The 13,911-nt window shown below is 27.2% G+C and overlaps 1 protein-coding gene across 1 annotated transcript; it reads left to right on the top strand.

The window, feature by feature from the left end:
* Nucleotides 1-2,893: 2,893 nt before the first annotated feature.
* On the top strand, nt 2,894-7,285 carry LOC113847756 (putative nucleobase-ascorbate transporter 10). The gene is made up of 14 exons (XM_027477022.1): nt 2,894-2,990; nt 3,207-3,304; nt 3,385-3,561; nt 3,665-3,765; nt 3,857-3,932; nt 4,056-4,115; nt 4,718-4,902; nt 5,543-5,639; nt 5,821-5,907; nt 6,001-6,059; nt 6,299-6,390; nt 6,629-6,706; nt 6,793-6,944; nt 7,067-7,285. The coding sequence occupies exons 1-14, from the start codon at nt 2,912-2,914 to the stop codon at nt 7,283-7,285; spliced, it is 1,560 nt and encodes a 519-aa protein (XP_027332823.1). The 5' UTR covers nt 2,894-2,911.
* Nucleotides 7,286-13,911: the final 6,626 nt, after the last annotated feature.

Here is a 13,911-nt window from a genome sequence, read left to right as displayed (position 1 = left end):
TAAATTTTGTATTATTTTATCAATATATTTGTCAAAATATAAGATTTGGGTTATTAAATGTAACGTTCAAATAAGTCAAAACTTTTTAAAAACTAAATAAAGCAAAGCTAGCTCAATTCAAGTTGGGTCACGAGAGCTTGAATTATTCACATAATTTGCCCTCTTATTTGAAGTCTTTTCCAAAATAGTATCCGAATATCTTCGATTTACGTGAAAATAAAATTTATATTTTAAACAAGTGATTATATATTATTTTTACAATAATTTTTTTTATTTTTTTATATAAATAAAGTTATATTTTATTAGTATTTTAAATTTATTTTTATTACAAAATAAATAAATAAAATATTTAAAAATTTAATAATAAATAATATTTTTTTATAATTTAAGTTTTAATTGAGTCAAATGACTTTGTATGATCTACCTAACTAGCTTACTCTTACTCATTGTTACATGGCTTAGTTGTGATTTTTGTTATATTTAAAAAAATTTACATTAAAAATTGAAATAAAATATAATTTTATTTATATCAAAATGAATTAAGTTTGAAAATAAGATAATGACGAAAATATTATATTTATTTTTTGAAAAATTATTCATTAAATTCTAAAATAATAAAAAAATTATTTTAAATTTATAAAAAAAAATTATGAATAAACTAATGAGTCAAATTTAAATTTTAAAATGGTTAATAAATTAAAATTTAATTTTAAATATGAATTTTTTAAATAAATAATTTAAATATTTTTTTATCTCAAATTAAGCTCATGCTTTAAATACTTATTTTGAGACATGTCGTTGGCATAAATTATGGAATAAATTTTTGAATATATTTTTTGTGACAAATATCTAGTCAACTATTATTATAAAACCATTTTTTTTATAAATTAAAAATAATAAAAAGGAGATGACACGCATTGAGTATCATTTGCGGAGATTAGTATAAATTCAAGATAAAATTATTACATAAATTTAAATAACAAGCCATTTTATTTCATGAGAGTTGTTCAATTAGTTAGTAAGCATCGAAAGAACTTTTAAAATGTTTGGAAAGAAGAGTTTTGAAAAAAATATATAATTTTTTAATTTAAAATAGTTATATTTAAAATTAACACTTTTAACATAAAAAAATATAAATTAATATATTAACATAAATTGAATATATTAATTATATATTTATCATTATAAATAATATATAAATCTCTTAATTTAAAAGTTAAAAATACCTTTCTCCTCCAAGAATCCTCACAGACATAAGGCAGATGTCTACTAAGTAAAATTTTGAATGACTTTGAGGGTTTGTCTATGAAAAAACAAGAGTTAGCATATTTCTTTTTAAACATAAAAGGAGACATAATTTATCGAAAAAATATATCAAAAAACTAATTGCATATTTAGATTTTAGTGATGTGAGATGGTACGAATAATATATCTTTATTTGAATTTATATTTTCATATTCCCATTGAAAAATAATTTTTTAAGTGCTGAGAATGAAAATATACTTAAAAAAATAGCACTTAATTAAAACATAAAAACGCATTCGAAGACGTGAATCATCCTATTAACTTAAATATTTCATATAAACAATTGAAAGATTACATACAAATACAAAATATTCACTATTCATATAATGCTCACACTTAATTGTAAATTCGTTCATTTGATCTGTTAAATGTAATGGCCTTCTTAAATAATCTCGTTTATATAGTTTCAAGACTTTTGTCATTATTATATTTAAGAAGTTATAAGTTCAAATTCTTAAGATAGTTTGTTTTCTTTTTTAAAAATAGTTTTTTTGTTTTTAAAAAGAAAATAAAACATGATTTTATTATTTTCTTTTAGAATGTAGTAAATAAAAGTTCTTCATATATGCTTTTCAAATTTGGGGCTTTCTTACTTTAGATAAAAGTACCATTTTATTCCCTTTAAAAATTTGTGTACCAACAAAAAAAGCGTCGATCAATTGCTATTTATTAAGAGTTGAGTCATTCTATTTATAGTATATTTTAATTGATAAAAAATTCAAAAATTGAAGTTTTAGAGAAACTTTTTCAATACTAGCTATTTTCATCTTTTCAAAGCCATCTTTGATATTCAATAAACATTTTGTGCCTATGTCTCTCACATCATCCATAAAATATTTTTCATTTTAGTATTTTCTTTTTGAAATTCCTAACAACCTCAAATCCTTGTTGAATGAATGACAAGGTAATTTTGTAAAAGAAAATTATATTTTATTATTTTTAACCAAAAACTTTGCTCCTAAAAGCGAAAACAGATTATAATTATTGCGTTAAGTTAATAGTTATATACTTTTTTACTGTAAATTTATTTATTTTAAAAAATAAAACTAAAATTACCTTAATTTAAATTCATTTTAACCTAAAATTAACTTTGTAAAATAAAAAAGAGGACCATACTCAGTCAATTTTAATAACGAAATTTAAATATATTTTTTAATCCACATTTTCTTAATAAGCTTTTTAGCAGTGTGTTGTTTAGCCACTAGGATTCTTCCATGGTTCTTCTGCAGTATCTTAATGGACGTATATAATATACATCTAGTGGTGACGGCTTTGAAATTTTCAACAATGATTATCATGATAATTAATACATTAGACCGTTTTAGATGATTAATGTAAATAATGTTGCATAATTCCAATTTTTGTAACTGATGAATTCAATCTTTAATTATTTGATCATTTAACCACTAATATTCATAATTTAAATTCACAAATTTTTCTTTTAAATTGAAAACTTGAATAGTCATTTTTGTAAAAGATCAACCTTTTCTTCCACTGGTGCTTGCAGTAGATGGCTCAAAATGATGGTGCTAGCAACAATGCAGGTGGTGCCACTGAGAACAATGCTGGTGGTGGCACTAACAAGAATGCTGGTGGCACCAAAAAAATGGAGGAGGTGCAGCCACACCCTGTGAAAGAGCAATTACCTGGAGTTCAATATTGCATTAACAGTCCTCCGCCATGGCGTTCGTACATTATTTTTTACTTATAATAATTAATGATATGTTTATGATATGGTCAGAAAATTTAGAAATGTAACGTTTTAGTATGGAAAATGTTTTTTTTTTTATGAAATGAAGATATGTTTTATGACATTTCAATACTAAAAATAGAGAGTAACAAGAAATTCATTAAAATGTTATTGATAGACTATATGATTTGAGTTTTTCATCATAAGGCAGGGGAAGCAGTGGTGTTGGGGTTTCAGCATTACCTTCTGACTCTTGGAATTACTGTTCTGATTCCAACTATAATTGTTCCTCAAATGGGTGGAGGAGATGTAAGTACTTTTTGAATTTTGTTTGCCTTTAAATTTCTTTTAGTGCTATTATTGAATCTAAATCCTTTGATTAAATGTAGGCAGAGAAGGGTAGGGTGATTCAGACCCTTCTGTTTGTTTCTGGATTAAGCACATTACTCCAATCTTGGTTTGGAACCCGGTTGCCAATTGTAGTTGTTGGTTCATACACTTATGTGATACCCATAATTTCAATTATCCAGGCTAGCAGATATGCTTCCATTACAGATACTTATGAGGTGAATGATACTATTTTTGCTGTTCATTTTTCCTCTACATTTTATGAATGTTTTATTTTCTGTTAATGATTTGCTGACTTGGCCCATGTGTTTGATTTTCCAGAGGTTTACTCAGACAATGAGAGGGATTCAAGGTGCCTTGATCATTAGTTCGTGTTTCCAAATGGCTATTGGATTTTTTGGGTTTTGGAGGAATGCTGTTAGGTTAGGAAGTGTGATTTTCTTGGCTGGTTACAGAAGCTGATCAACTTCTTTATATATATTTTATCTTAGTTCTTAATTGCTTCTTTCTCAGGTTCCTAAGCCCAATTTGTGTAGTCCCATTTGTAACTTTCACTGGACTCAGCCTCTATCATCTTGGTTTCCCAATGGTATTTGAGATTTCTTGTTTTATATGTTGCATGCAATTAGCTGTCTATGAGTTTCAATTGACAATAGATTTATATTTATTTCTTTTCCCCCGTGTATTTGCTATTTTCCAATCAATGTTGCAGCTAGCAAAATGTGTTGAAGTTGGACTTCCGGCACTAATTGTTTTTGTTTTCATCTCACAGGCAAGTAGTTAGTCTTGCAATAGTTGTTTCTGTTTTCTTTATTCTTTTTGTCCTTAAGGGTCAACACCTTAAAAAAATTGTAATAATTTCCTAACTGGTTATAATATTCATACGATCAATTTATACAAAACTTCTATTTATCTCTCTATTTCTTTAAAGGAAAATAATAAGACCCTGGTAAGATAACTAAAAATAGAAATATTTTGTTAGAAAATGTAAGAATTCAGTCACTCATGTTTTCTAATGCATTTCAATACATTTTTCAATAAAAAGTTACTATTTATTGATTCCTTGACTAATACTCTGAGGATACTGGTTAGCAAGATCAACAATTTTTTTAGGTACAAAATTTACTTACAAATAGAATTTCCCTTTCCCAATAGAAACAGTCAGGTGCAAGTGCTGGGCACAGGCCTATGCATTTGGAGAAGTTACTATGAGCTGCGGCTGAAATAAAGTACACCAGCAGAGTTATTGAGCAATAATGACAAATTATAAAAAGAAGTTAGAAAATTTAAAACAGAACATTAAGAATTTAAAATCCATTAATATTTTTCTTTAACTTTGGTCCAAGTATTTAATTTTGTTCTATGCTTCTGCAGTATCTCAATCGTTATATTAGCACCCAGAAGCCTATACATGATCGATTTGCAGTGTTGTTTACAGTTGCAATTGCATGGTTATATGCACAGCTTCTAACTTCATGCACTGTATATAACCACAAGCCAGAAAGTACACAGATTAGTTGCCGCACTGATCGTTCTGGACTTATTAGTGCCTCACCATGGTAAGATCAAGTAACACTGGTTTTCTTGATTAATGATCAATTGTTTAAATGCTTTAAGAAATGCTACACGAACAACAATTCTGGAGATAGAAGGAGACACAAATTTGTAGAGTCATTAGGTTGCGCGTGTATTTATGTAAAGAAGTTGTTGCTTGACACTGTACAAATCCAGAGATTATTTTCCCTTGGAGCAAAATCCAGAGGTAAAATTAATAGTGCAAAGATAAGTGGAGTTATATATCAAAACAATTTAGGTAATCCGTATATAGTTGTAAAGGGTAAGATTAACTCCTCTAACCGCTCATGTTATCCCTTTTCAATTTATTCTAAAGTTCTTCTACATTTTCTCTTGTTATCCCTTTTCACCTGAATAAATGTCATGCCATCTATACTTCTCAATGGTGCATTTAGTGACCTTTACTCGCATCTCTTTTCAATCTCATTTATTCTTTTTAATAATTAAAATGTATAGCTGAGATTAAAACTTATTAAAACAATTTTAGTCATGTAACATACCTAATAAGACACGTAACGGTTTTGGCCTTTTTAGTTAGTTCTACAAATGTTTAGGCCTTGAGGGATTGGGATTTAAGTTTTTTTGCTAACTTCCAATTTGTTAAAGATATTTTAATCTATGCAGGGTGTATTTTCCTTTTCCCTTCCAATGGGGGAGTCCTACTTTCAATGCTGGGGAAGCTTTTGCCATGATAGCTGCTTCTTTTGTTTCTCTTTTTGAGGTAGACACTATACCCCTTATAGAATCCCTTGTCTTTTAGTTAATGCAACTGCACTAATTAGTCACTAGGTACTCTAAGTAAAAGCAATGTAAAACTGAAAAATCATTTAAATATTCATCTTCTCTTCATCATTTGTTTGCCTTGAAATTTACATTTTTCTTATATTTATATTTATGAGCAGTATACTGGTACAGCTTATGCTGCAGCAAGGTATGGAAGTGCCACACCAGTGCCACCATCTGTTATCAGTCGTGGAGCTGGCTGGGTGGTAGGATTCACTAAATTTTGCAATTCTCCCTTGACTTTTGTTCATAAAACTTGTGACACAATTTCATTTGTGCCATTCTTATTGTGATTTTAGGGAGTTAGTGCTTTGCTCAATGGCATGTTTGGATCTGTAAGTGGAAGCACAGCATCAGTGTAAGTATTGCCTAATGCCCTGTTTGTAAGTGATTTTTCTTTGGATGTTTGCTTGTATCTTGACAAATGCTCTGGCTCATCCATTCTACCAATTTAAATTTCCTAGTGCTTAGTTCCTAGAGGTGCCTATTCTGTTGCATGAGGTCTCATTTTCATAGTTGGTTTACATACACAATCTATTTTGCTTTGGGCCGCTCTTTCGTCTGTATTTTTCTGATCATGATTTGTTCTTATTTCAGGGAAAATGCTGGTTTGCTGGCATTGACAAGAGTAGGAAGCCGCAGAGTCATCCAAATATCAGCTGGCTTTATGATTTTCTTCTCTTTATTTGGTACTGTAGACCAATATGATCTATACTAATAATTTCATAGTCTTTTTGGAATTGGTAGTCTATTATTCTGTCTAGTTTATTATTGTATTAGGAACTATTGTCATGAACTATTGTTTTTCTTTTCTTTTCATTTTCTAATAAATCCAGAATTGACTTTCTTATGCTTCCCATAGTTTTCTGTCCTCTTTGTTCACTGATGATACCTCATGTTGCACATTATTATTTTCCCTTCAATCAGGCAAATTTGGAGCATTTTTTGCTTCAGTGCCTATGCCAATCATAGCTGCACTATATTGTGTATTATTTGGCTATGCATGTAAGTTATCTCTAATTACTTGTCTTTGTGGTATTGTGATAGTGTCTCCATGTAGAACCAAACAATTGATAATTTGTAATATGTAGCTTCAGCGGGTCTTGGCTTTCTCCAGTTCTGTAACCTCAACAATTTCAGAACCAAATTCGTGTTGGGCTTCTCATTCTTCTTAGGCATCTCCATACCACAATATTTCTCAGAATATTATCATGTAAAGAAGGATCATGCAGGTCCTAGATGGGTAAGATTAAGAAACCTTAACAAAAACCCATCATTGAAATTTCATAGAAGTCATGTATTGTACTATTATACTTTCCATTTCATTAGTGATTGATTATTCATTTCATTTCAATGAGTGTGCAGTTCAATGATGTAGTTACTGTTATCTTCATGTCCCACACAACAGTTGCTGCAATGATTGCTTTCATTTTGGATATAACACTACATCGTGAGAATGATGCAGCCCGAAAAGACAGTGGCTTGCAATGGTGGGAGAGGTTTAGCTTGTACAATGCAGATGTTAGGAATAATGAATTCTACTCTTTACCATACAGGCTCGATGAGCTTTTCCCAGCCGTTTAAGATAGAACCTTTTATTTTGCTATATATATTATTGACCTTTGTTTTATTTCATCGCCTTTTTCTATTAAATTGTCAACATTTTTCTTTCTAATTTCATATTGTAACATGGTTTCACTGTGACACTTTTGAAACTAATGGATTAATTTTTCTTTGATTAATTAGTTAGTCCTAGTAACTCATACGATTTTTTATGATTAACTTGACGAATTTGTTCAACTCTCCTAACTTTCAGTTTAGATATATAATATCTTTTTAGCCATTAATAGAATAATAAATTATAAGGCCATTTAATTACTACTCAATTCAATTTATATCATGTAAAAATGTTTGATTAATTTTGTTTTCCTCAGAAAGAATGATTTTCGAAAATTATGTGTTTAAAATAAGAAAATAGTTCCTTTGACACCCATTTCTTCCTACAATCTCATTCATCTGTGAAACTTAAAAAGCAAAGAGATGATTAATGAAAAGAGAAACATATAGTTGACTGGAGTCATGATGTCAAATTTTTAGTTCTCTTAAAATAATGCGACTTTATTTTTATTTTTTAAATAGTTACCTCATCTTTAAATAATACGAAAAATGGAAATGACCAAATTTATTTATTTTATCTGTTAAAAATAAATGACTCCTCATAATTTTAACGTTATAAGAAATGTAGCAGACATTACTTGTGTGGTAGACACATTCGAGCATACAACTCTGACCACATAAATATGAGGTGTTTGTTTGAATTATTGATGTGAATTAAGAAGGAAGTGTCGTTAGCAGGTGATAACTGGGGATTATAGTGACATGATCAAAAGGGTGTTTTTTGTGGCCTTAAGGTTGGTGACCTGTAACTATGTATGAGACATTGAGCATTGGTAACAAAATATCATCCGGAAAACATGGTCAGTGGTAACTGGATTTCCGCTTTCCTTTCTGAATCAGATGCAGTTCGTGTTCTTCGTTGTGTTGCTGTTGCTTCTCTCTCTTATAATTCATGTATTCACCTAATTTATAACCCTATGAAGCCATGTTTTCGTGCTTACAATTTCATTGTCCAAATGATGTAACCTTTTTCCTAGTCAATTACATGATAATTTCACTGCAGGAAATCATATTTATTATGATTATAAAATTTGTCATTAAATATATTAAATTCATTGTTGAAGTAATTTGTGATGATATTTAAATTAGTCACCTGAATACTTAAGTCATTAATAAATTAGTGACTATTTTGTAGTCACTACAATAAATTATCACAAATATAAATAATAATCATAATAATTTATTAATCACTGTTATTCTGAAATAATTATTATTTTATTTATCACTATTATAATTTATTTTAAATTAATATTTTTTATAAAAATTATTTAAAAATATTTAATAATTAAATATATAAATACTCAAATATATTATTACTAAGTGATATTGATTTTCTTTCCTTAAAATTAATGTTATAGACATGTTATTATTATTATATTATATTATATTTATAGTGTCACAAGACCTAACTATTTATTTTTTAATAAAATAAAAATCTACTAAAAACATAAATGATGAATTGATTTTTAGATGATATTTTAAATTATCTTTTACATGTTTAAAGACAAACTAAAATATAATAAATATCTAATATAATTTTATAAAAATAAATTATAAATCAAATTAAAATACATTACCAATATAATGAAAGAAAATAAATATGATAAAGAAAATTTTAAATAACAAATTAATAAACTTACATCAATAATTAAAGCACATGAATCACTGAATAATTTATTAAATAATATTTTTTAAAACAAAATAGTCATTTGATACTTCATTTTCTTTTGAAAGTTTTATTTTATTTATTTTTATTGAGTTTTAAAAGTTAATTTTTGAGTATCAATCAATTTATGTTGAAATTGTAATTTAATTTAGAGTGGAAAATTAGTCTTATTTTATTTTTCTGTAAAATAATCAATTTTATGTTTTTAATTTTATATTATTTATTCGTTTTTTTACATTTAAAATTTGACTTTAAATGACTTACTTATTTATAAATATTTTATTATTATTGCACTTTCTAAGCTAAGTAAATGATTTGTGTCATAAAGGATCTTAAATAATATATATATATATATATATATATATATATATAGTAAAAATGTTTTTATATTTATTAATGATATCATTTAATGAATTTGACATCTCATGTTGAAACATATATATTCAAACTTATTGCATAATGTATATGCAAGATTGAATGACAGGATTGAAAAGTTTCACATTAACGATTACATCAAATTAAATAATTATTTATTCAGAACATGATACGAGTTAGAAACGACAGCAAATAAAAGAAAGACCAGCAAGTTTAGACACTGATCTAAACTGATTTCATTCATCTTAGAAAATTTATGCAAGAAGCATAGGTAACATAGTTGATATGTAGTTGCAATTAATCAAAAGCAAGGGCATGATGGAGCTTAGATGGCAGAGGTTAATGCATCCTTGCATTTGAAGAGGAATTCACAGGGAAAAAATGTGTAAAAGACATGTAAAGGAAAATAAAAATAAAAAATATTACATATAAGATTAAAGTTTTATTTTGATTTTTTAAATATAATATCATTTTTAGTCTTAAATTTAAGTTTTAGTAAAGAATTTAGAAAAAAATAAATTTGTCACTCATGATTATTATATCTGACTTAAATAAGATTATCTTTAATAAAAGAAACTAATAATTTAAATAAATAATAATATACTTATTTAATTTTATAATTTAACATTTATATAAATTTTTTAATAAAATTATAATATTAGGTCAATTTAAAAGGAATAAAAACATTTTAAAATTATTATTAATAAATAAAATTATTTTTTTTAGAAGTATAAACTGTGTAATTATTTATTAATGATATGACGTATTTTTATTCACTGTTAATTTATTGTAAATTGAATCAACATTCAATCATGTTTAAACTCAAATCATAATATGTTAGTCTTAGAAAAATGTAATAAAATAACTATAGCTTGATTTTAAGGATCAGGTCACACTTGCAAAGTTGTTTAAATATCTAATAGTAAACAGAATGAAATAAAAATAAACTCATAATTTCATATGGTAATTTCATCGCATATATTGCAAAGAAAGACAAATAGGTGTTTGGGATGAAATTAGTTTCATCATATTTCATTTCACTGTAAGATGTAATTTAGACATGCAATTCAAACAATTGAACATGTTATTAATATTACCCATCATTTCCCTATATTTAACTTCTTCTTTTTTCCACCTTTCCAAATGAAATTTGGTTCTCAAACATCTTTTCACAACATCCTAACAATGGAAACGTTGTGTCTTGTATAAGTAATGAGTCAACCCTATGGCACAAAAGGGTTGAAGCCTCGTGTAAGAATCAACTGGATAATATATTAATCTCCAACAGCAAAATACATAAGAAATTTATGTGAAGTGTCATTTAGTTCCATTAGCCCCGACAAGTTCTTCTGAACTTAAAGCAACAACAAAATCAAATTATTTGGCTTGAAAGATGTTCAATTGATTTGGAACAACATCAAAACAAAGTTACTCATTAATATAAGATTTTGTGGTATGAAGGGACAATAATAACAAGGTATTTATTATTATCTTAATTAATTTATCACCTTAACTTGATATAATAGCTTAACATATAAGCTACATTTGACAATAGTAGTCATCATTACTTAGAGTTTACACCAAAATAAAAAATAGAAAATAGAAAGGATCAGAGTCTGACATGACGTTAATTATTTGTTTAATTTAATATATCATTCGTTATATTATGTCTTAATTGGTATGCAGTTTTCAAATTAAATAAAAATTTATCTTAAGAAGACCAGATCTAATATCATGAGAATTCTCAATTCCATTGGCAGTGAAGATTATACGTGAATTAAATGTTGTGAAACAAACAGCATTTCAAAAGGACAGTGGAATTAGGACTCGAGGTTAGTCAGGTAAAATCCTTCACAAAAGACAAACAAAATTCAAAGCTGACCTCTCAGAAAGTTAAAATCAGAGGGAAAGAAAGTACGGTGATGAAGTTAAAAGGCCAAATTCATTGCTTCTTGGAAAAATATTTCTTACATATACTCCTTATCACATCATTTCTCATAACACCTTATTGCTTAGGGGAAAAAAATACAGTATGCTGGAATGAATGATTCTATAGTTTTTTGTTTTTATCAAAAAGGAAATTAATTTGAAAATTATATAATGAAAATAGTGTGTAAAACTGTAAATATCACTGTTAATTACAATTTATATGTACTTTAAAATCATTTGCATCATTAGGTTGGTTTGTGGTCCTGGTGCTGACAAGTAAGTACATGTGCAAGTTTACCTCTTGAGGGTTGGTCGGCATTTTACCATGATCACTGTGAAGCTTCAGAATTCATATTGACTCAACTCTTTTTTTGATTTTTTGAGAAGACAAAGAACAAGTGAGTTTTAACTTTTAAATTATGTCAGTGTCTTCACACTGGTCACTCTCTCACTCATGATTCTGAACACTAGAATTCCATGCTTCATGGTTGATGATATAGCTCTCATTCATTAGTATACTAGTCCAAATAATAAATAATAATTGAGATAATTATCTGCATTTAGACCTATTCATTTTAGGCCATGCATAGAATGTAGAATTCATAACCATCCAACACCACATTATGACCCTTTTTGTATAGATTGATAGAAATTGAAGCTGAAGATTTGACTTTGATCCTGTGCGATTAGTACATGATGGGGTGTGAAAGAGAAAGAAAGTTAATAGTAGAAAAGGGAAGGGGAATCGCCTGCAAGACTTTGAATTTCCAGTCGGTGGGTTGGCATTGTTGCAATAAGCAATCTTTGACTTTGCCATCTGAAAGGGGACCATAGTTGCAAAGCTTTGTGTTGCTGGAAAAAACCCATACTGATACAGGGATAGAATATGCTAGTTGCATTATAACAAATGAAAAAGGTCTGTGAGAGACTCTTTTATGAGTATTATTTTAGTTTCTTTTTCTTTCTTTTCAAATTTGTTTTATTTTAATTGATAGTGTAGTAGTAGATGTATCATATTAGTCATAAATCATGATTTGAACTGCTCATCTACGTTGGTGAGACTTGATTGGTTTGTGTCTTTTCATTAGTCTCATCCTTTACCATTGTATCAGTCACATTATTTTCAGATTGAAGATGAGACCTTCCAGAAGTTATTTTTGGATGTAATCATAAGATTTTTTTTTTAATTTGGAACGAACATATAAAAATTTATTTTAAGAAATATTTTAGTATAATTTATTAAAATTTTATTTTTTATAAGAAAATTTATGATAAAATTTATAGAATAAATTTGTATATGAAAAAACTTATTTAATAAATATTGTACTTTCAAATGTTCTTACATTTTTCCTTTGAACAAATTTAGTGTGTATTGGTATTTTTGTGGTACACTCGTTTATATAAAAAAATTATTATTATTATATATTTAATTTAAATTTTTAAAGAATTATTAGTTTTGTCAATTTTTAGATCGTTTATCAATAACATGATATATTATTTTATTGTATCACATCATATATCACTTCCTAATTTAAATTATATTATAACACTAAATGCATGTTATAATTATAATAATAATAATAATAATAATAATAATAATAATAATAATAAATTATTTTAAAATTTATGAAAAATAAAAACAAATCAAAGCAGATCATATTTATATACAATAAAAACATATTTAAGCTCATTTTTAATATGCCTACACAAAATATGTTTTTAATATGATCTTGTACAACCATTTTGGATTTGGTTTTAACTTTGTCAATATTATAATACTTTGGTGGAGTTATGATAAAATTATACGTTAAATATAAAGATAAAACGTTAATGTTTTTAGTCGTTATATATTATATTTATTTTTAATTTAATCTCTTACTTTATAATGATTTCAAGAAACGAAAAAAAAATAGAGAAAAATTTAAAAATATGTTTAAACCAATAGATAAGCATAAGATGTAGCAAATTCAGTGAAGATAGAAAAAGTATTGAAATGTGCAGTTAAAGTAAGATTGTGTGGATGTCATTATAATCCATAGGGTCGTAATTAAGATGTGTTGAGAAATAGTTGTTTGGTAATTAAAATGGTTTAGGCTTGAAAGGTGTACAGGTAGACATGATTGAGATGAATAACCAAAGTGCTTAACAGAGCAGAATGCATTAGAAATCTGCAAAGGGACACATTGTATTAAAAGGGCGGGACCAATTGGAGTCAGACCAGAATCATAAAGTGGCCCTATGATCTTTACATAAAGTCACATTTCATTGTCAATTGACACAACCAAAAATAAAAATTGATATAGAGATTCACCAGCTTCTTGAAATGTGGTAGGGTCAGTGACTATCCTTAATTGATGATTTCTAAATAGTAAATGGGCATGAAACCAATCTAGGAAAGCATGATTTATTGAAATTATCACGTTTCCCATGTCAACCGACGAATTGATCTTCACTGTTCAATGTGTTTGCACATTGCATAGTACAATAAGCTAGATAGATATGAGATTCCAAGCCTAATGTTACCCAAATGTGACAATATTTTCCCCTCTACAATCACAGGTAT

Source organism: Abrus precatorius, unplaced genomic scaffold (genome assembly GCF_003935025.1).
Source record: "Abrus precatorius isolate BTA unplaced genomic scaffold, Abrus_2018 Scaffold8, whole genome shotgun sequence".
NCBI classification, from domain to species: Eukaryota; Viridiplantae; Streptophyta; class Magnoliopsida; order Fabales; family Fabaceae; genus Abrus; species Abrus precatorius.
Note: the sequence above shows the minus strand (reverse complement) of the source record. Positions and strands in the feature narration are given on the sequence as shown.